This window comes from Phoenix dactylifera, chromosome 1 (genome assembly GCF_051530095.1).
Source record: "Phoenix dactylifera cultivar Ajwa chromosome 1, Ajwa_hap1_PhDact_Kaust_v1.1, whole genome shotgun sequence".
NCBI classification, from domain to species: Eukaryota; Viridiplantae; Streptophyta; class Magnoliopsida; order Arecales; family Arecaceae; genus Phoenix; species Phoenix dactylifera.
The window spans coordinates 38,113,461-38,141,366 of NC_143190.1; the positions used below are offsets into that span (position 1 = coordinate 38,113,461).

Genomic DNA, 27,906 nt, shown 5'->3' on the forward strand with positions numbered 1-27,906 from the left:
GGAATCCGGAATGGGCGCACGTCTTGATGCATCGCGGGATCTTGGACACGGAAGGAGGGAGACGAGCGAGCTGGGATTTGGGCGCTGCTGGCACGGTGGCTGGCACGCGGTGGGAACGCGGAGATGATGGCGTTGAAGATGCGGACGCGGGCGGCTTGGATCACGGGAGAGGCATTCATGGCTTGGATGCGCCGTGGAAGATGGATACGGACGGGAGATGGGATGCTGAAAATGGACGCCAGTGGACTCTTGGGCTGCTGGGATTTGGATCACGGGTCACCTGTTCTGACTGGAGGTCAATTGCAAGTTTCAAGTCATGGGTCACCCGACCTCATAGTTATGATATGACCAAATTAGATTTGCCCAAAAATTCTTTTCCAAAAGCACAAATAAAATGGACCCGATTCGGACCTGAACCTGACTCGGACCCGACTCGATCTTCAACCGGGTCGGATCTGGGAAGGGATCCTTCTTTAGTCAAATTTGAACTCAATGTGCATTTTATTTCTAATTTATGAAGATATGTGCCAAACCCAAATATTATATTAATCTAGTGAATTTATCATTATCGGTTAGCAATAATACTAATTTAGGTGACATGTGGGTCGCACTTTTGTGCTCTCATCACACCCCCCAACTAGCTTATTGCTAGTCTCTAGCAATTTAGTGCGAAAATGATAAAATAAGAGTGCAAAAGTGTAATTTATTATATAAATATCCTAAGATAAATACTCACTTTCGTAGAGCATTACGATTGCACTTAGCACGTGCAACAAGCCTTTAAACCCCTAGGTTACCCTAGTGGACGAGTGTTGTCTCGTGAGGGTTTGCAGTGAAGTACCCACAAACTTCAATCCCAAAATAAAATTTGATTTGTGAAATGAAAGTCTTATTTCAAGTACATAACTGATAAGAATTTCAAAAGCACACAAGGTTTTAATTACTAAGTAGCCCGATTTCTAGGTTAGTATGCAATTTAAGTTGAAGTTATTAAGTTTTCCGTTAGGAAGTTGTAAGACTTATTTATACTTGAGTGCTCAGTGAAGTTTGGACCATTCACAAGCTAAGGTTTTGGATCTCCAAAATATCGCTAATTAGTAGTTTCAAAGAATTGGTCGGACAAGACCTATTTGCTGATTCAAAATCATCTTTTCTGCAGGATTTCGAGAGCTGTGGATGTTTACTTTAATACCTCATGGGCTTTATCTGTAATATTCCAGTTTACTCGAATTTTTACAACGACGGCTTTCACACTATTGTCTTTCTTAAGGTCAGTATACATTTTTTTTTCATCTTTTTTTTTGTTTTGTTTTTTTTTTTTTTGCATTAAAGAGAAATGATAATGTATATATTGTGCATTTTTACTCCTGTGATGATTCCTCCATGTAGCGAGCAATTAGTCGACAATTCTCACACCAGTTGGCATGAGGTGTCGGGCATCAAGACTCCCCTACGGACCTATGCTCGGGTTCCTCATCACAAGCCCGCTGACCTTTGATAATAGGTAGCCCTTTTCGATGTACCTGACTAAATCCACCATTTTTTTTTTTTTGATCAGAAAAAGATGGTTCATCAGGATTCGAGGTTGTTACCATATTCTCAACACAATGTCGAACCTATACCTTAGAAAATACAGGCCAGATGTGTTGTGAAATTCAAAGCACTAATTAGCTTACAACTCACTAAAAGGAACTTAATAAAAAGAACTCACTTTGCACTACTTCCAACTAGTCATTGGGCTCTTAGATTTTATATACCTTGTGTGTTGTATATTTTTTTTTTTTCAAAAATTTTAACTAAAAACTTTTTTTTTTTATAAAATTTCAAATGCGTAAAAATACCCCCAAACCTAAATCTAACATTGTCCTCAATGTTAAAAAAAATTTAAAGCAGTAAGAGGACAGAGGAGAGGTTACCTGATATGGGTGGGTAAATTGAAAATTGGGGCAAAATCCTCCAAACCTGCATGTTAGTAATATATTGATGATGATTTTTTTTTTTATATATATAAAAGAAACTTACATGTTGGGTTGCCTCCCAAATAGCGCTAAGTTTTATGTCTTCAGCCAGACAATTCCGATTTACTCATAATAGATAGGGTCGGTCAGAAGTGTCTCCTCGACTTCTGGACTCAGATACTCAAGGTATGGTTTTAAACGATGTCCATTGACTTGAAAGGACCTACCATCCTTGGTATTGCATATTACTACTGCACCATGTGGGTGCACTTTCTCTACTGTGTATGGGCCAGTCCAGCGAGATTTAAGTTTTCCAGGGAATAGATGTAATCGAGAATCATATAGAAGGACTTTTTGTCCTTGGTGAAATTCCTTACGAATGATAATTTTATCATGCATGATCTTCATGAGATCTTTGTACTTTTTGGCACACTCGTAAGCATCGTTTCTAATTTCTTCAAGCTCATCGAGTTGAAGCTTCCTATGTTCTCCTGCTTTGTCAAGATCGAAATTTAAATGTTTAATTGCCCAATAGGCCTTGTGTTCTAACTCGACAGGTAAATGGCAAGCCTTGCCATAGACAGTTCTATATGGAGATATTCCAATTGGTGTTTTGTAAGCCGTCCGATATGCCCACAGTGCATCTGTTAGCCTAAGAGACCAATCCTTCCGAGATGTATGAACAGTTTTTTCAAGGATGGTCTTGATCTCCCGATTGGAAATTTCGACTTGTCCACTTGTTTGTGGATGATATGGTGTACTGACCTTGTGATTAATGTTGTACTTTCTCATAAGGGCTTTAAAGATTTTATTACAAAAATGTTTCCCCCCGTCACTAATGATAGCACGAGGGGTGCCAAAACGAGCAAAGATAGATTCTTTAAGGAACTTGATCACCACTTTGTGATCATTGGTCTTACACGCGATAGCCTCAATCCATTTTGATACATAGTCAACTGCCACAAGAATGTACTGATGCCCAAACGACATAGGAAAAGGACCCATAAAATCAATACCCCAAACATCAAAAATTTCTATAATTAAGATAGGGTTCAGGGGCATCTCATTCTTTCTCGAAAGTTTTTCTAATCGTTGACATCGATCGCAAGATTTACAATAGTCATGCGCATCTCGAAAAAGTGTGGGCCAATAAAATCCGCACTGCAAAACTTTTGCAGCAGTTTTCTTTCCACTAAAATGACCACCACAAGCATGGTCATGACAAAAGAAAAGGACATTTCTTTGATCGTGTTCAGGGATGCATCGTCTGATGATTTGATCAGGACAGTATTTGAACAAGTATGGTTCATCCCAAAAATACCATTTTACACGAGCTAGGTAGCGGAATTTCTCTTGTTTGGTCCATGAACAGGGCATTCGTTCAGTAACTAGATAGTTGACTACATCAGCATACCATGAAACATTGGTATGGGAAATCATCATTAGTTGTTTATCAGGGAAGGTCTCGGACACAGGCATGGATTCTCCGGATGATTCAACAATTAATCTGGACAAGTGGTCAGCTACAACATTTTCAGATCCCTTTTTATCTCGTATTTCAAGATCAAATTCTTGAAGCAATAGGATCCAACGAATGAGTCTTGCCTTGGCATCCTTTTTTGTGAGAAGGTACTTAAGGGCGGCATGATCAGAATAAATAAGGACCTTGGATCCTATCAGATAGGGATGAAATTTGTCAAGAGCAAAGACAACAGCCAACAACTCTTTTTCAGTTGTAGAATAGTTAAGTTGGGCGTCATTCAGAGTTTTGCTCGCATAATGAATCACGTGGGGAAGCATCCCCACTCGCTGACCTAGGACAGCACCTATTGCATAATCAGATGCATCACACATGATTTCAAATGGCAGATTCCAATCAGGGGACCTTACGATGGGTGCTGAGGTTAGTTCAGACTTTAATCTTTCGAAAGCAGTTATACAAATTGGCGAAAAATTAAAAATAGCATCTTTCGCCAACAGATCGCATAAGGGTTTCGACAATTTACTGAAATCCTTAATAAAGCGGCGGTAAAAACCCGCATGCCCTAGAAAGGATCTGACTTCCCTAACAGTTTTGGGAGGTGGTAACTTGGCAATTAATTCTACTTTGGCTTTATCCACCTCGATTCCCCTTTGTGACACAATGTGTCCCAAAACAATACCTGATTGGACCATAAAATGACATTTTTCCCAGTTAAGAACTAAATTTTTCTCTTTACATTGTTCTACAACAAGAGTCAAGTGATGGAGACATTCATTAAAATTAGATCCGAATACAGAAAAGTCATCCATAAAAACTTCTAAAAATTTCTCCACCATGTCGGAGAAAATGCTCATCATACACCGTTGGAATGTAGCCGGTGCATTGCATAACCCAAAAGGCATGCGACGATAGGCAAAAGTGCCATAAGGACAGGTGAATGTGGTTTTCTCTTGATCCTCACGTGCAATTGGAACTTGGTTATATTCAGAATAACCATCAAGAAAACAGTAATGAGAGTGGCCAGCTAGACGTTCTAACATTTGGTCAATGAAGGATAGTGGGAAGTGGTCTTTCCTAGTCATGGCGTTCAGCTTTCTGTAGTCGATGCACACTCGCCATCCAGTTTGGATTCGAGTTGGGACTAACTCATTTTGGTCATTCTTGATCACAGTAATTCCAGATTTCTTGGGTACAACTTGAACTGGGCTCACCCACTGGCTATCAGAAATAGGGTATATAATCCCTGCATCTAAGAGTTTAATGATTTCAGCTAGAACTACATCTTTCATGACTGGGTTAAGTCGCCTTTGTGGTTCTCTAGAGGTTTTTGCATCCTCTTCTAGATGAATTTTATGTTGGACCACAGAAGGGCTAATCCCCTTAATATCAGCTATGGACCAGCCGATCGCTTCTTGATTTTTCTGAAGGATATTTAACAACTTCTCTTCCTGTTCTTCAGTTAAATTTGATGCAATAATAACAGGTAAGGTGTTGTTGTCCCCTAGAAATGCATATTTTAGGTTTTCAGGCAGATCTTTAAGTTCAAGCTGGGGAGGTTTGACACTTGAAGGTACTAGCTGGGATTCAGGTATAGGTAATGATTCAAATTTAGTCACCCATCTGCTAGTAACCATTACAGGAATCTAGTAATGCATTACAGGAATGGAATCTAGTAATGCATTAACCTCCTGATTCGACTCTCCTTCCTCACAATCTTGACTGAATTGGGCCAAACATCTTTCTAGTGGATCAGAATAACTTGACTCCTCGAAGGACTTGCTTATTATGTTTTCAATCATGTGAATTTCTTCTAAATCGTCCATCTCAGATGGTTGATTACTACTGTGAAAGACATTGAGTTGGACGGTCAAGTTTCCAAATGCTAAGGTCATTATCCCATTTCGGCAACTGATCACAGCATTTGAAGTGGCCAAAAATGGTCTACCAAGGATTACCGGGATATGACTTCCTGGGTTTTTTACTGGTTCAGTTTCGAGGACTACAAAATCCACAGGGTAGTAAAATTCATTTACCTTTACAATTACATCCTCTACAATTCCCTTAGGATACTTCACAGTCCTATCTGCTAATGACAAAGTGATGTTTGTGGGTTTTAATTCCCCCAAACCTAGTTCGGTGTAGACAGAATAGGATAACAGGTTCACACTTGCTCCTAAGTCTAATAGGGCTCTCCGAATGATGGTTTCTCCTATTTTAATTTCAACAGTGGGGCAACCAGGGTCCTTGTATTTTGGGGCAATCTGTTGTTGAATAAGAGATGAGGCTTGTGCCGCCATCACAGCTTGCCTAGGAATACTGGTTTTCCTTTTCACCGTGGTTAGGTCTTTTAAGAATTTTGTATAGGAGGGGATCTGTCTGATGGCATCTAGGAAGGGTAAATTTATTTGAACATTTTTAAAGACTTCCATGATTTCATCGTACTGAGATTTTTTCTTTGAGTCTTGTAGTCTACTAGGAAAGGGAGCCTTAGGTGTGTAAGTTTCTATTGGTTTCTCCTCTATTCCTTGTGTTCCCTGTTCTTGTGCCTTTTTCTGGGTGGGGTTTGGGTCATGTTTTTCTTCTTTTTCTTGCACAGGAAGTTGGACTTTGTTGTCCACTTGCTTGCCAGATCGTAAAGTGGTAATTGCCTGGACTTCATGGGTAGGGTTTCCATTAGAATCAATCTGAAACTGGCCTCTCGGCCCTTGATTCTGTTGCCTACCAGGGTTAGGTACTGGCTGACTTGGCAATTCACCTCTCTTCCTATCCCCTAGAGAGTTAGCTATTTGGCTCAGACTAACCTCAAGTTTTGCAATCGCTTGCGCATGGAATTGATTAGTCTGGGTTTGAGCTATGTTGGTCTGTTGTTGCTGTTGGATGAAGTCTTGTTGCTGCTTCATCATGTTAGCCATCATGGCTTCTAATGATGTAGTTTGCTGAGGGATAGGGGCACTATAAGTAGGAATAGGTGGAGCCAATGATTGGTTTATTTGTGATGGACCTATCCTGGGAAAATTCTTCTGAAAATCTGGTGGACCACCTTGATGCTGAATAGGTTCATTTTGCTTGTATGAAAAATTTGGGTGGAACCTATTATCAGGGTGGTAGACTGGGCTGAATGAATTGGGAGTGGGCTTCTTGAAGGCACTATATGAGTTTAGAGCATTTGCCTGCTCAGCCTTAATGTTGGGTAAACTAGGACAGCACTCCACTAGATGCTCAGAACTATTACACAAGATACATAAACTATGTGACTCGTGATCCACTTTCATGATGGGATTTAACTCTTTATATGAACTCGAGCTAGTGGAAACAGTGAAAGCATCAAACTTTTTGCTTAAGTTGTTCATTCCAGTCACCAGATTGGACATGACATTTTTGAGTTCTGGGTCAGCTTTCATTTCATAATTACCTGGTTTTCTAGACCCGAACTCATCTCTATTTACTTCCTCACCATAGCTACTCCAATTTTGGGCGTTCTCGGCTAAGTCAACAAGAAATTCATAGGCTTGATCCGGGGTTTGGTTCATGAACCTACCCTTGTGCATGGACTCAATCATGTTTCTATGTGCTGGAGGTAGTCCTTTATAAAAGAAGTGGACCAGATCAGCCTTATCAAGCCCATGGTGTGGGCATTTGACCAACAAGTCATGGAATCTTTCCCAAAGTTGGAAAAATTCCTTCTCAGATTTTCCTCTAAAAGTTCTTATGGCATCCTTAATTTTTTCAGTCTTTACCATAGGATAGAACTTAGCCATAAACTTCTTAGATAGTTGTTCCCATGATGTGATGGAATTTGAAGCAAGGGAATACAGCCATGCAGCAGCACGATTCTCTAAAGTCATTGGAAACAACCTTAATTTAATACCCTCTTCATCTAAGTTTTGATTTCTAAACGTTTGATAGATGGTCAAAAATTTGTTTAGATGAATGTAGGGTTGTTCACTCTCGAACCCATGAAACTTGGGTAACATGTTTATTGTTGCAGCCCGAATCTCGAATTGGGCTGCATTATTAATTGGTAATACTATGCAAGTAGGGGGACTAGCGGATGCGGGTGCAAACAATTCATTTAGGGTTCTAATATGTTCACCCATTGTAGAGATCGACGGTTGGTTTACAGTTCGCAGGTTGTGATGAAAAGTTCTTTCAATCTCAGGATCAAATGGGGTTAACTTATCCCTTAATGACCTTCTACCATGCATACATTTCCACAACTTAATTAGATTCGACTCCTACAATGAACGAAATCCTAAAAGAAGAGAAGGGCTAGACACAGATGACCACAACCAACACCACACAACAATTTGACCCTATTAGTCTTAGAACTAAGTGAGGTTTAGTAGCTTCTTAAATCTAGTTGCACAGAGATGTATCAGGTTAAAAAGTTCCTGAAATTCTCTCCTAGATTAGACAGCTCCTAATCTCCCTTTCAGATTAAGCTTGAGCTTACCAGTTAAGCAATCCAGTAATCAGTGACCAGGAAAGTCCCGGGGTGTGTGGTGGTGCCAGAAGGGATACACCGATACCACAATACCCGCAACAGTTCTCACTGTTGTAAAACTTTCCTAGACATCACCAATTACTAAATTCTCACTGGAGTGGCTTTCAGCCGCTTCTTTCCAAGAGCCTAATTGAGCTCGAAAACCCTAAGGCCAACGTCTAATTTGATTTTAATTTAATTTAGCTTAGGATAAGTATGCAAGGTGGTGATTTTTGGGCTAAGGACAGGTAATGACTTCCCGACCTTATCTTTTTAATGGGTTTTGCCCTTAATTACTTTATGCAAATGCTTAATACTAAATGCAGCAAATAATCAATATTTTTTTTAAAGTTTATGCAATGTCATTAGGTTGTATTGATTAAATGAGCAAGCAATTTTTTTTTTTTACTTTTACTTTTTTTTTTTAGCAATAACTTGAATGTAAACTAAACACAATCCTTATGTGTCAGTCAATCTCTGAATGCCCGTTGAATAAGCTCTGCAGATTACTCCGTGAGGAGCCCCAATAAAGATATGATAACCTCGGGGGATTGCATCTTATCAATTACTAGCAAAAATAATATTTTTTTGAATTTTTTAATTTAATTAATAATTTTTTTAAACTTTTTTTTTGAATTTCAAATTTTGAATCACAGAATTCAAATTTTGAATTTAAATTTTTGAATTTTTGAATTTTTTTTAAAAAAAAATTTTCAAATTTTTTTACTTTTTTACTTTTTTTTAGAAAACTTTAATTTCGAATTTCAAATTTCAGAATTTAATAACTACGAAATTACTAACTAAAAATAATCGAAATAAGAAAAATTAATAAAAATAAAAACTTACTACTGGAGTGCGTTCACTCCGGGCATCCAAAATTCGATTTGATCTTCGTGATCGTTCTTGCTTCTCGATTTGCCCCCCGGCAACGGCGCCAAAATTTTGTTCGTCCGATTCCTGTCTAACTAAAAATATGCTAGACAGATCGTTGTTAGAACCGACGGACAAAAGTTATATTTAATTTTATTCTTACCTGTTCTACTCGAAGAATAGTGGTTGTAAGAGGTCGATCCACAGGGAGGTGATTGGAGTTGCATAAAAATTAGAACGTTCACTCGGATTCAAAATCGATTTTTGAATAATAGAAGAAAAACATTATATCGGGGATGTGGAATGATTTTCTAGTCTATTAGAGAATGTTTTCTACTTGAAATTAACGGAAAGACAGTTACTTAAATTCGAAAAGCATTTATATATTTAATGGAAAAGAAAAGCTTTGGCATAAATTAAAATGGATGAAACTAAGAGGATTGAAGCAAACATAAATTTCATAAAAGAAGATTTAATGTATTGCATAAAAGAAATTAAAATTTCAGCAGAAATAAAATCTTAAAAGTAAAACACTCCACCAAAAGAAAATTCTCTAAAGTTAAAACTTAAAACATTGTTCTCAATTAAAACTCAAACTCAAAACACATTGCTCTTAATTAAAATAAAACTAAACATGAAACATTGCTCTTAAAAAATAAAACTGAACATGAAAAGAAAAAGAAAAAGAATAATAAAAAAAAAACAAAACAAAACACTGGCTCTGTTTTGAAAACAGAGCATCAACACTCCTCCTCTCTGTTTCTTCTTCCCCGGACCAGCCGACCACCCTCTTCTCTCTTGGTTTCCACCCAAAACCGAGCACACCCCCTTCTCCTCTTCCCCTCCTTTTTATAGGTCCCCACTAGAGATCAGCCGCATGGAATGGGCGCTTGGGATCTCGGCGTACGTTGATCACGAACTGCTGGGAGGATGCCGTCTTCCTTGATGAACGCAGACGGGTGGAAGAAATGGCATGAGGGGCTGCTGGGAGGAGCCGATCACGGGATTGCACGCGGAAGAGGAAGAAAAAACGGAAGGAAGGAGACGCGTTGGATCGCTGATCTTCCCTTCTTTGGGTGCCGGATTGGAGCGGGATCGACGGGATCACGGAAGAGCTGGGAGCTGAAGCGGAAGGTGGGGACTTGGCTTCCTTCTTCGGGTGCTGCTGATGCTGGGATCTTCCTTGCTGGGAGGTGAATCGCCCGGGATTGCACGCGGAAGAGGAAGGATGATGCGGAAGGAAGGAGGCGCTGGGATCTTCCTTCACGGACGCGGGATCTTTGCAGGGTGCCGTGGGATGCTTGAAGATGGCGGCCTGATGCGGAAGGAAGGATCACGGGCTCGCTGGGAATCCGGAATGGGCGCACGTCTTGATGCATCGCGGATCTTGGACACGGAAGGAGGGAGACGAGCGAGCTGGGATTTGGGCGCTGCTGGCACGGTGGGTGGCACGCGGTGGGAACGCGGAGATGATGGAGTTGAAGATGCGGACGCGGGCGGCTTGGATCACGGGAGAGGCATTCATGGCTTGGATGCGCCGTGGAAGATGGATACGGACGGGAGATGGGATGCTGAAAATGGACGCCAGTGGACTCTTGGGCTGCTGGGATTTGGATCACGGGTCACCTGTTCTGACTGGAGGTCAATTGCAAGTTTCAAGTCATGGGTCACCCGACCTCATAGTTATGATATGACCAAATTAGATTTGCCCAAAAATTCTTTTCCAAAAGCACAAATAAAATGGACCCGATTCGGACCTGAACCTGACTCGGACCCGACTCGATCTTCAACCGGGTCGGATCTGGGAAGGGATCCTTCTTTAGTCAAATTTGAACTCAATGTGCATTTTATTTCTAATTTATGAAGATATGTGCCAAACCCAAATATAATATTAATCCAGTGAATTTATCATTATCGGTTAGCAAATACTAATTTAGGTGACATGTGGGTCGCACTTTTGTGCTCTCATCATTATTCAGGGCATTCCCCTGAACCTCCCAGCTATGATGATTAGACAAATGAGAAAGGCAATATGCAATTCGAGAGTCTCCTTGCCCTATGGTATGATACTCACCCTGGTCTTCCGACAGCATGACATATCAGTAGAGGGAGAGATCTCCAGGCATCTACTATTTACTGACACGTACACTGCATGATCCCTTATTCGCATGGGTTATGAGAAGGTGAACGGGCAGTGGGTGCGTGCAGGAGCTGGGATACATGCACCAGAGGGTGATGCACCAGAGATTGGAGACCCCATCCCTGAGGATGAGGAGCCTGCGGATCATCCTACAGCACCTTCAGAGGCTGGACCTTCGTCATCCACACCTACGGGATGTACAGAGGAGTTTTGGAGTAGGATGACTGAGCTTGTATCAGCTCAGGTGAGGACTCTCTCTGATGGGATATGGAGTAGGATGGATAGCATGACTGCTGAGATTAGCGATCTCAGAGAATAGGTAGGAGCATTACGGAGAGAGAGAGAGGCTCATGGTCCATCTGTGCCCCGAGCAGCTGAGTCAGAGGTATCGGCACAGAGTCATCCAGCTCAGCGAGGTCCACGCCAGACTCAGTCCTATCAGGCTTGACCTCCCCTCGCTACTTATGCTAGGAGGATGAGGACTAGATCACAGCCATTAGATACCCCCTAGGCTGATGTTAGTACCTTGATTAGTGCCTAGGATTTATCTAGTTCTCATATGTATTTTGTGTTGATCATGTACTTTGCACTTTGATTGAAGAACATTGTATTTTTGTGTTAATGTACTACAATGTTTCATGTTTGATCAGTAAAATCTGAATGTTTATTATTTACTGTGTCTACTTATCTATTGCCATGCACCTATTTGATGATAACAAAAAGGGGGAGAAGTAAGGAAAGAAATAAGTTGATAAACAAGATTGAAAATGATAATAGGAAAGATTATACGCTTAAGGGGGAGTAATATGTAACAATGAAAAGGTTAAAGTCTCAAATTGAAATCAAATCTGAGAATTTGGCACGCACTTCTCATACCTCGATACATAATCTGAAACTCTTGTTTTATCTCAAATTTTTGAAGTTTCATCTTTAACCAAATATAAAAGAAAGGGGGAGTAAATCAAAAAGTTCAAATTGGCAATATTTGGATGAAAAAGGGGGAGACTTCACTCTCAAACTTGAAAAGCTGAAATTCAGCAACTTGAGCTCTTCTAAAAACGGATTTTAACTTAAGTAACAATCTGCTCATACTCAATATTTTGTAATCATCAAAAAGGGGGAGATTGAGGATGATAGTGGTATTTTGATGATTAACACAACCATTGAAGGAATATCTAATTGAATATTACAAGGTAATATGATACATCATTGATAAATGACACACCCTCGATATATTTACGATACATTAAGAATATATGGTCAAAACCACTCTCAAGAATTGATAACGAGATATAATTTGTAATAGAGAATGGTAGAAAGCTCAAGAATCCATTTTGGCAAAGTTTCACGTTAAAAATACCTAAAAGGGCAATTCAGCAATTTCTACTATTAAGGGTATGAAACCCTATTGTGCCATGCATCGTAATTTGCTTGGAATATCATATTGTTGTTTCAATGTGCATAACTAACTTTCAAAGTGCAGAAAAATATGGTTAGAGTCGACCCCAATTAGCCTGGAATCGACCCCGATACATTTGGCACACCTTGGAACGAAGTGGCACGCCTTTGGAACACTTGGCACAGAGTAGGAGTCGACCCTAGAAGAGATGGAGTCGACCCTGACACGTTTTAGAAACATTCTGGCACATTCTAGCACTTATGGGATGGATGAACAGTACTTGGGTCGACCCAAGTGAAAGTTGAGTTGACCCCATCTTCAAACCTCAAGAAAACAGTTCTCTGAAATCCCTGAGAGGGTCGACCCAAATGGAACTTGAGTCGACCCAACCTTGAGTCGGCCCCAACTGAACATGAGTCGACCCAAAGGCTATGTCATTCAAAAATCGTTTCTCTGGAATCCCTGAGAGGGTCGACCCAAGTGGAATTTGAATCGATCCAACTGAACCTTGAGTCGACCCAAAAAGAGTTGAATCGACTCAAGTGAAGGAAGGCTGAAATACAAGGTTCTGTGTTTCCTGAGAGGGTCGACCCCAATGTTGCATGAGTCGACCCAAGTGAAAGTTGGGTCGACCCCAGTGAAAGTTGAGTCGACCCCAAGTTTGATGAACAGTGGTTTGAGTCGACCCCAGGAAAGATTGGGTCAACCCAAGCACGGGCAGAAGCATAACGGCTAGTTCTGCAGAACTACTTTTTGTTCTCCCAACAGCAAGTAACGGCTAGTTTTTAAAATTTGACCAATGGGGGGTGTCCAATGGATGAGGAAAACTATTTAAAGGGACACTATTCATCAGAGAAAATATCCTTTTGCAAAATATCAAAGCTTACACAAAAAAGACAAGTGCCCTAATCTTCTTCATCCAAGTGCTTCACTCAAGAGTCAAAAGAAGGTGGTAAAGCAGATTCTAAGCAACATTAAGAGCTCCATCAACCCTTGAAGAGTGAAGCATTCTTGACAAAGAAGAGAGAAGTCTCATCAAGCGATAACTATATTCTAAACTCTTCTTTGTAGCTTATAATTGTTATAGTTGCTCATCTAGGAGTTTCAACTTTCTTCTCCTTTTAATCACATTATAAAGGTTTGTTGGTGAGCCCGTAAAACCAACGGTGTAGGTTTGTTGATGAGCCCGTAAAACCAATTGTAAAGGTTTGTTGGTGAGCCCGTAAAACCAATTGTAAAGGTTCGTTGGTGAGCCCGTAAAACCAACATAGGTTTTTGGTAATCCCGGAAAACCAAAGTGTAAAGATTTTTGGATTGTGAGCCCGGAAAACAATCCAACTGTAATCCGTGGGATTATAGTGAATTTTCAAGAGGTCGCTTGGGGAGTGGACGTAGGTGCTTAGGAGAGCACCGAACCACTATACTTCTTGTGTGTTTGTATTGTGTATTAGTTTAATTTCACTCACTCATCAATTGACTAAAGTAAGATAGCAAAAATTTAGAAAAACCAATTCACCCCCCTTCTTGGCTTGTCACCTTGGGCAACAATATATATATATATATATATATATATATATATATAAAATAAGATACTGTTTTTGTTTAAACTTTGCTCTCTCAGCTAAAAAAGCCAAGATGCATGGCATCCATGGTCAAGCAGAAACCATCCAGATATATTTTACCCGCAGGGTACGTGTTTACATTTGCATATGTTTCTTTCACATTCCAAAATCTAGCATATATAGCCAGGTATTGGCTATCCTCACTTTATTTTTCTCTATTTTAGAAATAAATAAATAAATAATTTATTTTTAATTTTAATTTTTTCTTTTGTTTTTCTACCTCTGTTTTCAAAAATCTTAAATGCACCAAATGCTTCTGCTTTATCAAATAAGAGATAGAAATATATATATCTGAAATGGTCATCAATAAATGAAATAAAATATTTTTGACCATTTAGACATAGGGTAGGAAATGGTCCACAGATATTTTTTGCACCTTTAGTGATCTTGTTGGTCAGAAATCATATTTTTAGGAAGAAAAATGCTTCTGTGAACCGTATTATTTGAAGCTCCATATGGGTGGCTGCTAGGGTGTGTAGAGTCTATTTTCTCGTCGTCCCATGAAATGGACAACATATAACAGCCGTCCATCTTCCTACGGCTGCTACCCCATCCTCCCAGCTTTCCATTTTAACGCGCGACTTCAGGGTGCCTTCCGTGGAATGCCATTTACCTTCCGTAGTTCGAACGCAATAACCATCTCCGCTACCTTACACAACTGGTCCCCAAACTCACACCACAGCCATAGTATCAAATACCGCCATGTTTTCACCTCTCCTCTCTTCCTCCGCTCTCTTCCTCCTGTCCCTTCTCCTCTTCCTTGCCCCTCCTACCGCCGCCGAACTCCTCGAACAAGACTGCAGCACCATTGGCAACTATACCACCAACAGCACCTACGATTCCAACCTCCACCGCCTCCTCTCCAACCTCACCACCAGAACCTTCCTTGCAGGTGGCTTCTCGACTGCCACCATCGGTCAGAGCCCTGACAAAATCTTTGGTCTGGCCCAGTGCCGTGGCGATATCAACACCTCCTCATGCCGCTCCTGCCTGAACACCGCCTCCGTCGACATCCTCCGGTTATGTCCCAACTACAAAGGCGCCGTCATCTGGTACGATCTCTGCCACCTTCGCTACGCCAACAAGGACTTCCTCTCGATGCCATCAGACAACAACCCGCAGCTCTTCCTGAAGGGCGTCGAGGGCATACCGGACGGCCAACTGTTCGACGAGCTGGTGAACAAGCTTGTGAATGCTGTAACCGACTGGGCGGCATTCAACTCGACAAGGAAGTTTGCCACTGGGGAGGTGAACTTCACGACGGCCTTTCCGAAGATATACGGGCTGGCGCAGTGCACTTGGGACTTGACAGGGTCGCAGTGCCAGCAGTGCCTGCAGTGGCTCATCAACCAGATTCAGTACTGGTTCCCGGGGGAGCGGGGGGGCACGATGCTCGGGGTGAGGTGCAATTTGAGGTATAATGTATCCAAGTTCTACCAGGGAGCGTCGATTCTAAAGCTTGCATCGCAGTTGGTGAACCGAACAGCACCAACTGCGCCGCATGTCGTGCCTCCATACTCGTCAGGTATGATCCATCCGTCTTAGCAAAAAAAATAAATAAAAAAAAAACATCGGTGTCCGTTCGGAACCTCTCACAATACCCAGTAATCATAACGCTGGGCTCGAGTTTCTCTGGATGCCCCATCTACCCTTTCATCATATATCTGCTCCCTGCGTCCATGCCTCTCGTACTGGCGTTTCGTCGAGCATCTGGCATGCGCTATGAGGAGCTGCCTAAGTTAAAGACCAAAGAAAACTGGACTCGAGGAGATCGAGGATGGGGCCTTTCACTTGGCATTTTAGCGACCGCCCTGTGTTTTGTTTTAAAATCTTTTATAAATAAAAAAGAAAAAATATATTTTTTATAAAACCAAAAAAGCAAAAATCCTACGACCAAAGTTTCGCTTTTAAAGAAACATAAGAAACAGTTTTTAGGAAAATGAAAACAAAACATTTCTTCTTTTTTTTCCCCCTGAGGAAAGAAAAAGAATACAAAATTTAGTATCTTCAAGCATGCCTTACAGAATTTTTTTTTTTTTTTTTTTTTGCTGTAAAAAAAGGGGAAGGGGGGAGGAAGGGACAAGCCCACCCCCGCGTAGCAGCCCCGACCACTGGCCCCCCCCCCAGGAGAATGTTTGATGCGGTAGACTGAGTCGTGTGTTGGGCACCCCGACCTATTTTACTCATACCCTCCCCACACGTGGGCCGGCTCGGTTATCCGACCCGACCCTCCATGTGAGTACGTCACATCTGACACCACCCAGGCTACCAGCCGACCAGTAGCACTTCCAGACTCCGTGTCTAGACGTGGGGCATCCGGTCCCCGAATTTAATCAACGCTCGCGCGTTTCGAACCTGGAACCACTTGGTTGGAAGCAAACGCCCCGTTCCAACTGGGCTACCACCTTGGTGGCTATTCTTTTATTCTCCAATATAAGTTTTTTGATGCCCGTTAAAGTGTTTCTACGGTAATGAGTGGAGATAGGCAACAGCGGCTAACTAGAACCATATATGTATTTAAGCAAAACATTGATAAATCCTTTGAAAGGGCCATGCAGTTATTGTCATTATGCAACATATGAATGGTTCCGACCATAGAATTGGATGTCCCCAATCGACAGTTATGATTGTAAGGACTGGACTTCTCCAGTTCTGCCAGGTGTACGAGAGGTCTTCAATTTGAAGCCTTTTCCACTGATGTCAGTTACCAAGTGGTGCTAATGGACTCATAACGCAATAAAAATGCTTTGATGTAATATATTTGTCTCAAATGAATGAGTTCATGTTTTTTGATATAATAGATGCATCATGTTGAGATGAAAATCAAATGAAAATGGTAATTTATGGATGCAGGAAACAAGAAGAATATGACAGGGTTAGTTCTTGCAATCATCATACCTCTAGTGATTGCATTCAGCTCATCTGCATCATCTGTAGTTGCTTCTGGGGAAGGAGGAGGAAGTCAACAATAAAATTACCACGTAAGTAACCCATGTACTAAATGCTTCAACTGTTACTTCGAAAATCCAGCTCTTTCATTTATAGTATGGCTAGAGCTTTAAAGAGGTCTAGGTCTATCGGGCTTTTTAAGAAAAAGTCATGAAATTTTTGGTTTTCTTAAGAAAGAAGATCAACTTGCTAACATTACCCCTTTGGAACATTTAGTGCTCTTGTTAGTCAGCTTTTCCTTTATGCAATCTATACAAATACTAAAGTCCATGAAGTCAAGAGCCTTTAGGACTCCATCTTCTGCTAACCTTTTAATTCTCTTTATAGAGATATATCCCAATCTCCTATGCCAAAGTTTAAAGGAGTATTTATTAATAATACTACATTTAATGCCAACTTTATTGTCATGCAGGGTTTGAAGACTAAACTCATAAGTGGGATTTAATTCAAATTTAAATAAATTATCAACTAAAATTTTAGAACTAACAATTTTCTTGTCTGTCAAAAAATCCACTACTGAACTATAAAAATTAAATTCAAAACCAATATAGGTCAGTCTTGAAACAGAAACTAAATTTCTAGAAAATGATGGAATATAAAAAGTCCCCATTGCTTCCACATGTGAACACATTCAGTTTTCTGAATAGATGCCTGGTTCACTTTCCCCTAGTTTTTTCGGGTTTAGAAAATTCTGCACATTATTAATAATGTGAATTGTAGTAGCTGAATCAATCCACCAGGCAATATTATCAGGAGCTTTAATAAAACAAGATTCATAACACATAAATGTGAAATTATCTTTTCTTTCGAGCCATTTCTTATACTTGGCACAATCCTTTTTAAATGTCCATTTTTCTTCCAGAAGTGGCATTTATCCTATTGCCATCCCACTTCATTTGCATATCTAATTTCTTTTTCCAAGAAACACTTTTATCTTTCTCAGCATTTCCTTTAGCACAGTTTACATAATGTTGTGCGAAACACGGGATCCAAATTAACGGCGAACAGAATAATGCACAGAATTGAGAGAGGAAGAGAAAGAAGAAATCAAACATAGGAATTTACCTGGTTCGGCAATGTGCCTACGTTCACGAGAGCGAAACAGCTATAATTTCACTATCTCACAAAATAACAAAAGTTACAAGATATTTATAGTTAAACCCTAGCCCCAGAGTCCCGATCCCTATCAGCATTCCTGTTAGAATAAAACACTACATAATTATCCCAAAGATAAACATATTCCATCGCTTCGCTTCGCTCCATTAGAATACCAGTGTACCACTCAAATAAGAATACCACTTAATATGAGCCACTTACTCTAACAATCTCCACCTTGGCGAATATTCACCTTTTAGGAAAAAAGATAACCTGGGACACTACCTGACGCTGACGGGTTGGAACACCTCCTCTCTAGCACCTAGAGATGTTAACCTAGTCCAAGCAATGTTTGAACTTATCTGCAGTAATGGATTTTGTCAACATGTCTGCTACATTTTCAGAAGTATGAACTTTCTCAAGCAATATATCACCGGAAGAAACCAACTCTCTGATCTTGTGATACCTCACATCTATGTGCTTGGTTCTTGCATGATACACCTGGTTCTTCACCAAATAGATCGCACTTTGACTGTCACAATGCAACTGAACTCCACCTTGCTGAGCACCCAGCTCCTTGACTAATCCTGTCAACCACAATGCTTCCTTGGTAGCCTCAGCTACTGCCATATATTCTGACTCAGTCGTAGATAGCGCAACGAGAGACTGAACCATGGACCTCCAACTGATAGGCCCTCCTACAAGAGTGAATACATAGCTTGTAGTCGACCTCCTATCATCCAAGTCCTCTGCATAATCTGTATTAACATACCCCACGATTGAAGGATCATCATGCTGTCTGACAAATATGATACCATAGTCTATAGTACCCCTTAAGTATCTAAAAATCTACTTGACTGCATCCCAATGCTGTCTCCCTGGATTTACGATAAACTTGCTCACTACGCTAACTGCATGCGCCAAATCCGGCCTAGTACAAACCATAGCATACATCAGACATCCCACTGCACTAGCATGTAGAACCTTTGACATGTCTTCAATTTCTTTCTTTGTCTTTGGGCACTGTGAGGTAGACAATCTGAAGTAATTCGCTAAAAGTGTGCTCACTAGCTTCACATTACTCATGCTGAACCTCTCTAATACTTTCTGTATATAACTACCCTGAGATAACCACAATTTTCTGAAATCTCTGTCCCTGCGAATCTCTATCCTAAGAATCTTCTTAGCGGTGCCTAAATCCTTCATGTCAAATTCTCTACTCAACAAAGTCTTCAACTTGTTAACTTTATTTATACTCTTCGCAGCAATCAGCATATCATCCATATAAAGTAACAGAAAAATAAAAGAACCATCATCAAGGCTCCTCACATAAACATTCTCACATCTCATGTAGCCAATCCGAATCATGTAGGAGTCAAAACGCTTGTACCACTGCCTCAGAGACTGCTTCAGCCCATAAAGTGACTTTCTTAATTTACAGACTAAGTGCTCCTGTCCAGGTTTAGAAAACCCTTATGGCTGCTGCATGTAAATCTGCTTTTCCAACTCACATGAAGAAAAATTGTCTTCACATCCATCTGCTCTAACTCCATATCGTAATGTGCTACCAATGCCAACACTACCATGACGGAATTGTGTCTGACCACTGCGGAGAAAATCTCATCATAATCAATCACAGCTCTCTGTGAATATCCCTTTGCTACCAGACGTGCCTTGAACTTTTTCTCTTCTTTTTCTGATACTGCTTCCTTTTTCTTGAACACCCACTTGCATTCTATCGTTCTCTTCCCCTCCGGAAGCTTTACCAACTCCCATATCTGATTTTTATTCAAAGATTCATCTCCTCTATCATAGCACTCATCCATCTACTCTTCTCCTGACTGTGAACTGCCTCCTGAAAAGTAGTAGGATCTCCACTGCTAATGATTAATGCATAGGAAACTAAATCTTCAAAATAATACCTGGTTGGTGGCTTAATAGTACGCTTGGGTCTGTCTGTGGCTATATTGTGATGCTCTTGATCTGCTGAGGTAGAAGTCTCTGTACCCTGAATATTGTTCTCTCTGACAAACTCTCTAACTCTACCTGCACCACTTGCTTATTGCTGCTGCAACTTTTTGGCACCTGCTTCTCTTTTTTCTGAGTACTTTTCAATATGGCTTTTTCATCAAAAACCACATCTCTGCCAATCACCACCTTGTTTATCTTTGGATTCCAAAGCTTGAACTCTTTCACCCCTTTCTGATACCCCAGAAAGATACACTGTCTAGATTTCGGATCTAGCTTTGACCTCTCCTCACTGGGAATATACACGTAGGCTGGACTTCCAAACACTCTTAAACCTGAGTAGTCTACCTCATTACCTATCCATACCTCTACTGCAATCTTACCATCTAGTGCTGCCCTAGGTGACCTATTAATTAAGAAGCATGCCATATTCACTGCCTCTGCCTAGAAGTTTTTTGCAAGCCCTGCATTTAACCTGAGACACCGTGCTCTTTCAACAATAGTCCTGTTCATCCTTTCCGCCACACCATTTTTTTGAGGTGTCTTACGTACTGTGAAATACGCAATCTTTGAAAACATAGATAAAGCAGACACATGAGACAAAGATAGAGGAGACAAGATAGAGTCATACGACCGATATTGCGGAGTTGAAGCAGACCCATGAGTTAAAGATAAAATCTTTGCAGGATCAGCTTGACCAGATTCCATCTTTATTGCAGAGATTTACCCCTCCAGTAAATAACTAAATCTATTTGAATATTTTACGTAATTATAATATATTTTGATACGAGCGTAATGACTTTCGTATTCTTACATTCTAAAGTGTCTTTTTTTTTCTTATAGGTTGCTGATACTTCATCTACTCATAGAGATGATGATGCCATAGACCCCTGATACATTATAGACTATTTATTTAGGAATTTCATATGTATGTTTTTAATATTTTTGAAGTACAATGTATTCAAATATGATAATATGAAAAGTTCTTGTTTGTGACGTGATTTTTGTTATCTAGGTGATTTAGGTTGTATATTTGTTGTGTTGGAAAGTAATGTATACAGATTTAAAAATTGCTTTTATAAATTTTTTTTTAGAAAATAATCACTATTGTCGATGCTTTAAGTGCCGGCAGTAAGCAACCTGGCATGGTTTAGCCAACGCTTTAAAGCATCGGCGATAAGGAAATTGGCACGGCACGGCTGGGCAAAAGCTCTAGCTTGAGCCGATGCGACTAATTAGCGTCGGCGGAGCCCAAAGCAAGCCGACCTAAGGAAGGGTCTGCATATATTGGCCGCCACTACCTAGCTCTCTGCTTCCCCTCCCTCTGCCGGGACATCGCTGCCAAGTTCGTCCTCCTCACCCTCGTCTTCCTCTTTTGGTTCCTATCTTCTGGAGCCTCCAAATTCGCACAACCAGTAATATCATATCACCATGTTTCGTTCTCTCCCCTCCCCCTCCCCCTCTTCAGTTTTCCTCGGATCCCTTGTCTTCCTCCTCCTCCGTTGTGCTCCCACCGCTGCTGACCCTCCATACCAATTCTGTGGTGGCACCGGCAACTACACTGCCGAGAGCGCTTATGCATCCAACCTCAACCTCCTCTTCCCCAATCTCACCTCCAACGCCTCCTCTTCCGACGGCTTCGCCACTGCCACCATCGGCGTGACGCCCAACCAAATCTATGGCCTCGCCCTCTGCCGTGGCGACGTCAAGACCTCCGAGTGCCAGTCATGCCTCAACACCGCCTCCAAAGACGTCCACCAGCTCTGCCCCTACAACAAAAGCGCAATTGTCTGGTACGACCCCTGCATGCTCCGCTACTCCGACCAGGATTTCCTCTCGTCCTACAACAACTCCGGGCAGGTCTTCATGTGGAACACCCAGAACGTGACGGACCGCGACAAGTTCGACGAGTTGGTGATCGAGCTGATCGATGCCGTAGCCGATTATGCTGCGTACAACTCGACAAGGCGGTTCGCCACCGGCGAGGTGAACTTCACGAAACCTTTTCCGACGATATACGGGCTAGCGCAGTGCACGCCGGACATGCCGGGCAGCCAGTGCCGGCGATGCCTGCAGGGCCTCATCGACGACATACCCAAGCGGTTCGCTGGGAAGCAAGGGGGTCGGGTGCTCGGACCCAGATGCACCTTCGATTATGAGGTCTACCCCTTCTATAACGGAGCCCCAACGGTAAGGCTTGCTTCGCCGCCGGAGAACGCGCCGGCGCCGGCTTCTTTCGTGTCTCCACTTGTTCCGCCAGCCAGAGAAGCTAGTGGAGGAGGTAAGGGAGGTAATATTGTTACGGCTAGCATTAGCATATCAATTGTGATATTATTAGTTCATAGGCGTTCTGAAATAAATATATACAATGTCGGATGTCCCAGAACACAACAAAGAATACCATTTTTTATTAGTCTGTGCAGCTGGGGATTAATACTAAGGGCTGAGAAATACGCAAGTGCCATTCTCCACAAAATAACCTGTTGCTGGAAATTGAACCCGGGGGCGATCTTCGGTCGAAGAGAGGGAGCAGCAGGTCCTCACAGGGGAGCGGCGATCCGTCGGCGGGCGGCGTCCTCCGTCCGGGTGCCTGCAGACAAACCGGTGGCCGGGTTTTCCGGCGCCGGCCCTCCGACGCTCAAGTCAAAAGGGGGGCGAAATGTATAAGAAGAAGGAGAACAGTGTTTTTTGAGTGCGGAATCCCCCAACCCCCCTCTGAGGAGCAAAGGCCCCCTTTTATAGGAGGGTCAGTTTACCTGTGATGTGATGGGGCGAGGCCATTGTACGGCTCGGCATGTTGCTCAGATCGGCGCACGACCAGGTGAATCATTGCATTGATGTCGGAGGCGAGGTCGTCGTACGACCCGAGGTAGCACGCGGTCGGGCGAATCATCGCATTGATGTCGGAGGTATGGCCGAGATCAGAGACTTATCATCGTTGATTGGACTCTGCTGGGCTGTCTTGCGTGGAGAGTTGCGGGTCCGTAGATAACAGGAGCCACGCGCATTAATGGTGGAGTAAGCCGGAGATCCGCATTAATTGTGGAGTAAGCCGGAGATCCGCATTAATGGTGGAGTAAGCCGGAGATCCGCATTAATTGTGGAGTAAACTGGGGGTTTGCAGGGGTCATGCGCAATAAATGCCGGGGCAGTGGCAGAGTATGGCTCTCGGTCGGACCTCGGAGGGGTACGGCCGTAGTAGGTGGTTGACAAGAATAGACCTCGGGTGTCAGGAATTTTCCGGGTCGGAGGTTCTGAGGTCGGATGTCTTGAAGTCGGACGCCTTAAGGTCGGACGCCGACTTCGGCTGTCCAAGGTCGGCGGTTGTGCGACTTCTTAGGGGTACTTGTGTCACTGGGGGAAAATCACTGGGGGAAAAAACCTTATTCCCCTAACACTACCCCCCGACTTCCGAGTTCGAGCGGCTTGCAGGCTCGGACGTGGGAAGTAGAGACTATCATTAAAGTTGGAGGGAATATCGTCCGCACCCTTACGCTTCTCGGAGCCTTTATGACGGAACCTGCGCCCTTTGGCGCTTCGAGGTCGCTTTATTCAGCGAACTTATGATGGGGCTGGTATCCTTACGTTTTTCGGAGCAGCTGTAGCGGGAGTGGCGCCCCTTGGGTTTCTGAGGTCGCTCCGTGCGGCGAACCCATGATGAGGGTCCCCGGGCCCGGCGAGGCGGCGCCTCGATCTCGTGGTCAAGGCTCCCCGCTCATCAATGAGTATGCCGTTTCGTGCTTCAAAACGGACACGCGGCATGATCTGAGGTCGGACGTTTCCGATCTTGTATTAGCGGATCATTGATCTGGGGAGGTGGAGGCTACATCGGTGCTCCACGTGTCCCAGAGCCTTATTAAATGAGGGGAGCGGGGGTGACGTCCGCTCGTTCTTCAAGGTGATTTGATCCTGCGGATCCATGATGAGGCCCCGAGATCCGATGGGACAGCGTTTCGATTTCGTACCCGATTTATTGATCCGGAGTGAATGTGGTGCCTCGGATTCCGAGGTCGACACGTGGCGCGATCCAGTCGGGGGATGGGAACCGATCCTGTCGATCTGGGCCGTCAGGGGGGTCTATATAAACCCCATGAGTCTGCCCTAAGAGTTCTATTTGGCTGCATTTCACTTTTGTCGTCTTCTTCTTCGCTCCACTTCTCAACCGAACCTTGCCGACGGTGCCCGGAGCGATTTCCGGCAACCCCCCATAGGTTCCCACCCTGTTTTAGCTAGGGCTTCCTCCCCTCCTTCCTCCTCTACCTTTAGTTTCATTTCATTTTTCTGTAAAAATGGGTCTCGGTCCTGAGGAAGTAGGGTCGAGTCTATCGGGGGAGGAGTTGGAGTTAATCCGCTCCCGGTTCTTCTTCCAGCCCGGGTTTCGTCTTGAAACTGCGGGGCCGGAAGACAGGGCGACACGGCCGCCCCCAGGTCGGATCGCGGTTCACCGCGAGACGCTCTGGGCCGGCCTACGGTTCCCTGTTCACGAGTTCGTGAACAACTTGCTAGTCGAGTACCAGCTCGTCCCGGCACAGTTGGCTCCGAACTCGTGGAGGACCATTATCGGGTTCCTGTCCCTGTGTCTTGGGCATGGGATCCCGACCTCCGTGAGCGTCTTCCGCCGGTGTTTTCTATTAAAGAAAAATCCGGCGGACGCGGGGTGGCTATACTTCGCCTTTCGGGGCGGTATGTCACTCTTCCAGGGTGCCCCTTCCTCTATTCATGAATGGAAGGGGAAGTTTTTCTTCCTTGTGTCCGAGGCGCCATGGGGGTTCAACCCGAGGTGGGGGCACCCTCGGTTGAAGACCCTCAACAAGCTCTCCGAGCCCTCGGGGAGGGAGCTGAGGGTCCTGGACTCTTTACGGGCCCTCGGAAAGGGGTATGACCTGACCGAGCTCCTACGGGAGGACGCCCTGGCGAGCATGGGTCTGAGCTCGGCGCGCCCTGAGGGTAAGAATAGTTGCATTATCTTCTTTTCTTGTTTGTTCTTTCTTTTTACTAACATTGGTCTGACACTTAGGCGAATTTTTTGATTTCAGATATTCCCCACATGCCGACTAGCAACACGTCCCTTTTCTCGCGAACAAAGAGGCGAGAGGCCGAGGCCGGGGGGGCTATTCCCCAGCCTCGGAAGAAGTCGAGATCGGCCGGTGCTTCTTCATCGGCCGGGGCGAGAGGCCCAGAGGTGGGGGCCTCTGCTGCCGACCAGGGGCGGATGTCGGCCGTCGGTGATGCGGGCTCGGCGGCCCCGCCTTATCCTGCCCCTATTGCCCCGCGGGAGGGCCCAGCTTCGGGTCTCTCACAGCGCCCGGGGCCTGAGCCGACCAGGGGCCCCGAAGTAAGCGGCCCCGAGATCCCGAGGTCGGATGAGCCGAGCTCTTCAAGGTACTTCCGAGAGGAGTCGGCTGAGTTGGACTCCCCAATCCTTGAGGGGAGCTCCGCTATCCATGACGCAGAAGTAGCACGCGCCGTATTTCGGCGCGCAATGCTTCCAGCGGATCGGGCCGAGTTCCGAACCTGCCGCTGGAAAAAATTGTCGACGGTACTTATCGCAATACCGCTCGGGTAAGCTTCCTTTCTGACATTCCCTAGACTACTGGTAAGTTTGCTATGTTTTTCAGCTCGTAATTGCTTTACCTTTCCCTTCTTGCAGCATATCCACGAAGTCGACACCCTAGTGTTCATTGCCCAGGGGTGCCAGGAAGAGACCCGACGAGTCAGCCAGCAACTGGAGCTGGCTAAAAAGGAAATCGCCGAGTTGGGGGCAGCGCTGGCCGAGGCCGAGGCTCGGAGGGAGGCCACTGAGGCCGAGCGCCTCGCGATGGTCGAAGTGCTCGAGGAGGAGAGAGCCGCCCACTCGCTGGCCAAGTCGGCTCTGCGCGCCTCGGAGGCGCGGTTGGGGGAGGCCCAATCTGAGATCTCGGGCCTCAAGTACGAGTGCGGGGTCTTCCGCCTCAAGATTGAGCAGCTTGAGGCTCGGGAGAAGAAGGCATTCGAGCGGGCCGAGAATGCCGTGGATCTCTTCAAGGGGTCGGAGGAGTTCCGCGACATGTTGGAGGAGGAGACTGTGGACGGGTTTCTCCGGGGTTTCGATAACTTCCGGAAGCAGATGGCTCAGATCTGCCCCCAGTTCGATCTTTCCACGATTCGTCCGAGGATGAACCTAGGCTACGGGTCTGATACGGACGACATCCCCGCCATCCTGACATCCGAGGCGGGGTTGTATGAGTCGGACGCCGCCGAGCCTGCAACGGCGGAGGCCGAATTGGAAGCACCTGCCGAGGCCCCCGCTACAGACCCCGAGCCCGCGCCTGCCGAAGGCCCCCAGGTCATCACCGTGGATGACCCCGAGGGTGACGCGGACGCTGCCGCCGCCCCTTAGGACTTGTTGTATATATATTTTTTTTCTTTTTCTTTTTCATTGTAATCGAGGACGGCACTTCCCAACTTTTGGAGGGCCGACCTCCAATTTTGTACCTAGCCTTTTGGCCTTTTACTAATGAAAAATCCCTTTTGTCACTGTGTTTATCTTTCCTTCTCTTGTCGTAAATGAGGCCGGAGTCTTAATTTAATCGCTTCACCGACTTTTAACTTTATATCTCGGCTCTCAAGCTATTTAATAGAGTTGCACTTTTTCCTTGGCTATACCTTAGCTTTCTCAAGTTCTGGTCATACCAACCAGTGGGAGCTCCGAGCTTAGGTTTTTAGAAGATTTCTCTAAGTCCTACAGCTCGGGTCCTAGAATCGCAGAAGTTGCCATGTTTGGCTTTTAGGCTCTTAAGGCATCGAGGCCGGGCCTTAGTCTTTCGCGTAGGGTCGTGCGAGATTTGTATACGCCGCTATCCGAGAGGTCTAGTCGGGCTTCCGGACTTGACTCCCGGATCGTAGGATCATAGGGAGGGTCGGTGCCATCCCTTTAGGGGGAGCGTGAGCTAATAATTGAGCTGTCGCCAGGTTCCCATAATTTTCATCCTCGGACTTTGCCGAGGTCTCGGTGAGCGGGGTCGGTACCCTTAAAAGATACCTCGGCCCTTCCGGACCCAATTGGCATGTCCGTGGTCGAGGTTGTCTTCGTAGCTTGACATTGGAGACTACGTATGGGGGCCGAGTTGGGCCCTAGTTTGCAAAGACTTACATAAGTCGTTATGGAGGTTCAACAGGCGGAGTATGGTGGGGAGTTGGTCTTAGACCGACTCGTAGGAGTAATCCATTTTTGGCCAGAAGAAAGTCTCGACCTTGGCCGAGATTTTGCTAACAGTGCGTAAAATATGACGAGGCAAGTGTCGAGTAAGATGTACCTTTTGCATTCCCAGAGTTGTGTTCCACATGGCGGAGCGGGTTGTTCCCTTTCCTCGTCGACTTTCGGAGTCACTTTGACTTGTTAGGGGGGCTCGAGCCTCTTACGGACCCGGTGACGCCCGCCGAAGTTGAGAGGATCTGGGAAGGCTTTGTTGATCCGTAACTCTTCCCGAGGTCAAGGGAGTTTGAGACTCTACGGCCGGGCCTCGGGGCATCCCAACCTTGGTCGAGGGGTCTTGCGTCAGGTCGGCGGGTCTGAGGACACTGTGCTGACCTGCGGTACATCCCGAGGTCGAGGGAGTTTGGGACTCTACGGTCGACCCTCGGGGCATCCCGACCTTAGTCGAGGAATCGTTCGTCAGGTCGATGGGTCTGGGCACGCTCTATCGACCTGCGACGCTTCCCGAGGTCGAGGGAGTTTGGGACTCTACGGTCGACCCTCGGGGCATCCCGACCTTAGTCGAGGAATCGTTCGTCAGGTCGATGGGTCTGGGCACGCTCTATCGACCTGCGACGCTTTCCGAGGTCGAGGGAGTTTGGGACTCTACGGTCGACCCTCGGGGCATCCCGACCTTAGTCGATGAATCGTTCGTCAGGTCGATGGGTCTGGGCACGCTCTATCGACCTGCGACGCTTTCCGAGG

At 44.4% G+C, this 27,906-nt stretch overlaps 2 protein-coding genes across 2 annotated transcripts; both read left to right on the forward strand.

Moving 5' to 3' along the window:
* The first annotated feature begins 14,485 nt into the window (after window positions 1-14,485).
* LOC149768620 (antimicrobial ginkbilobin-2-like protein) lies at window positions 14,486-16,936 on the forward strand. The gene is made up of 2 exons (XM_089930891.1): window positions 14,486-15,480; window positions 16,809-16,936. Exons 1-2 carry the CDS (start codon window positions 14,658-14,660, stop codon window positions 16,925-16,927), a joined length of 942 nt encoding a protein of 313 aa, XP_089787017.1. The 5' UTR covers window positions 14,486-14,657; the 3' UTR covers window positions 16,928-16,936.
* A 4,442-nt stretch (window positions 16,937-21,378) lies between these two features.
* On the forward strand, window positions 21,379-26,346 carry LOC149768621 (uncharacterized). Its single transcript, XM_089923554.1, has 2 exons — window positions 21,379-22,503; window positions 25,586-26,346. The coding sequence occupies exons 1-2, from the start codon at window positions 21,399-21,401 to the stop codon at window positions 26,344-26,346; spliced, it is 1,866 nt and encodes a 621-aa protein (XP_089779680.1). The 5' UTR covers window positions 21,379-21,398.
* The last annotated feature ends 1,560 nt before the right edge of the window (window positions 26,347-27,906 follow it).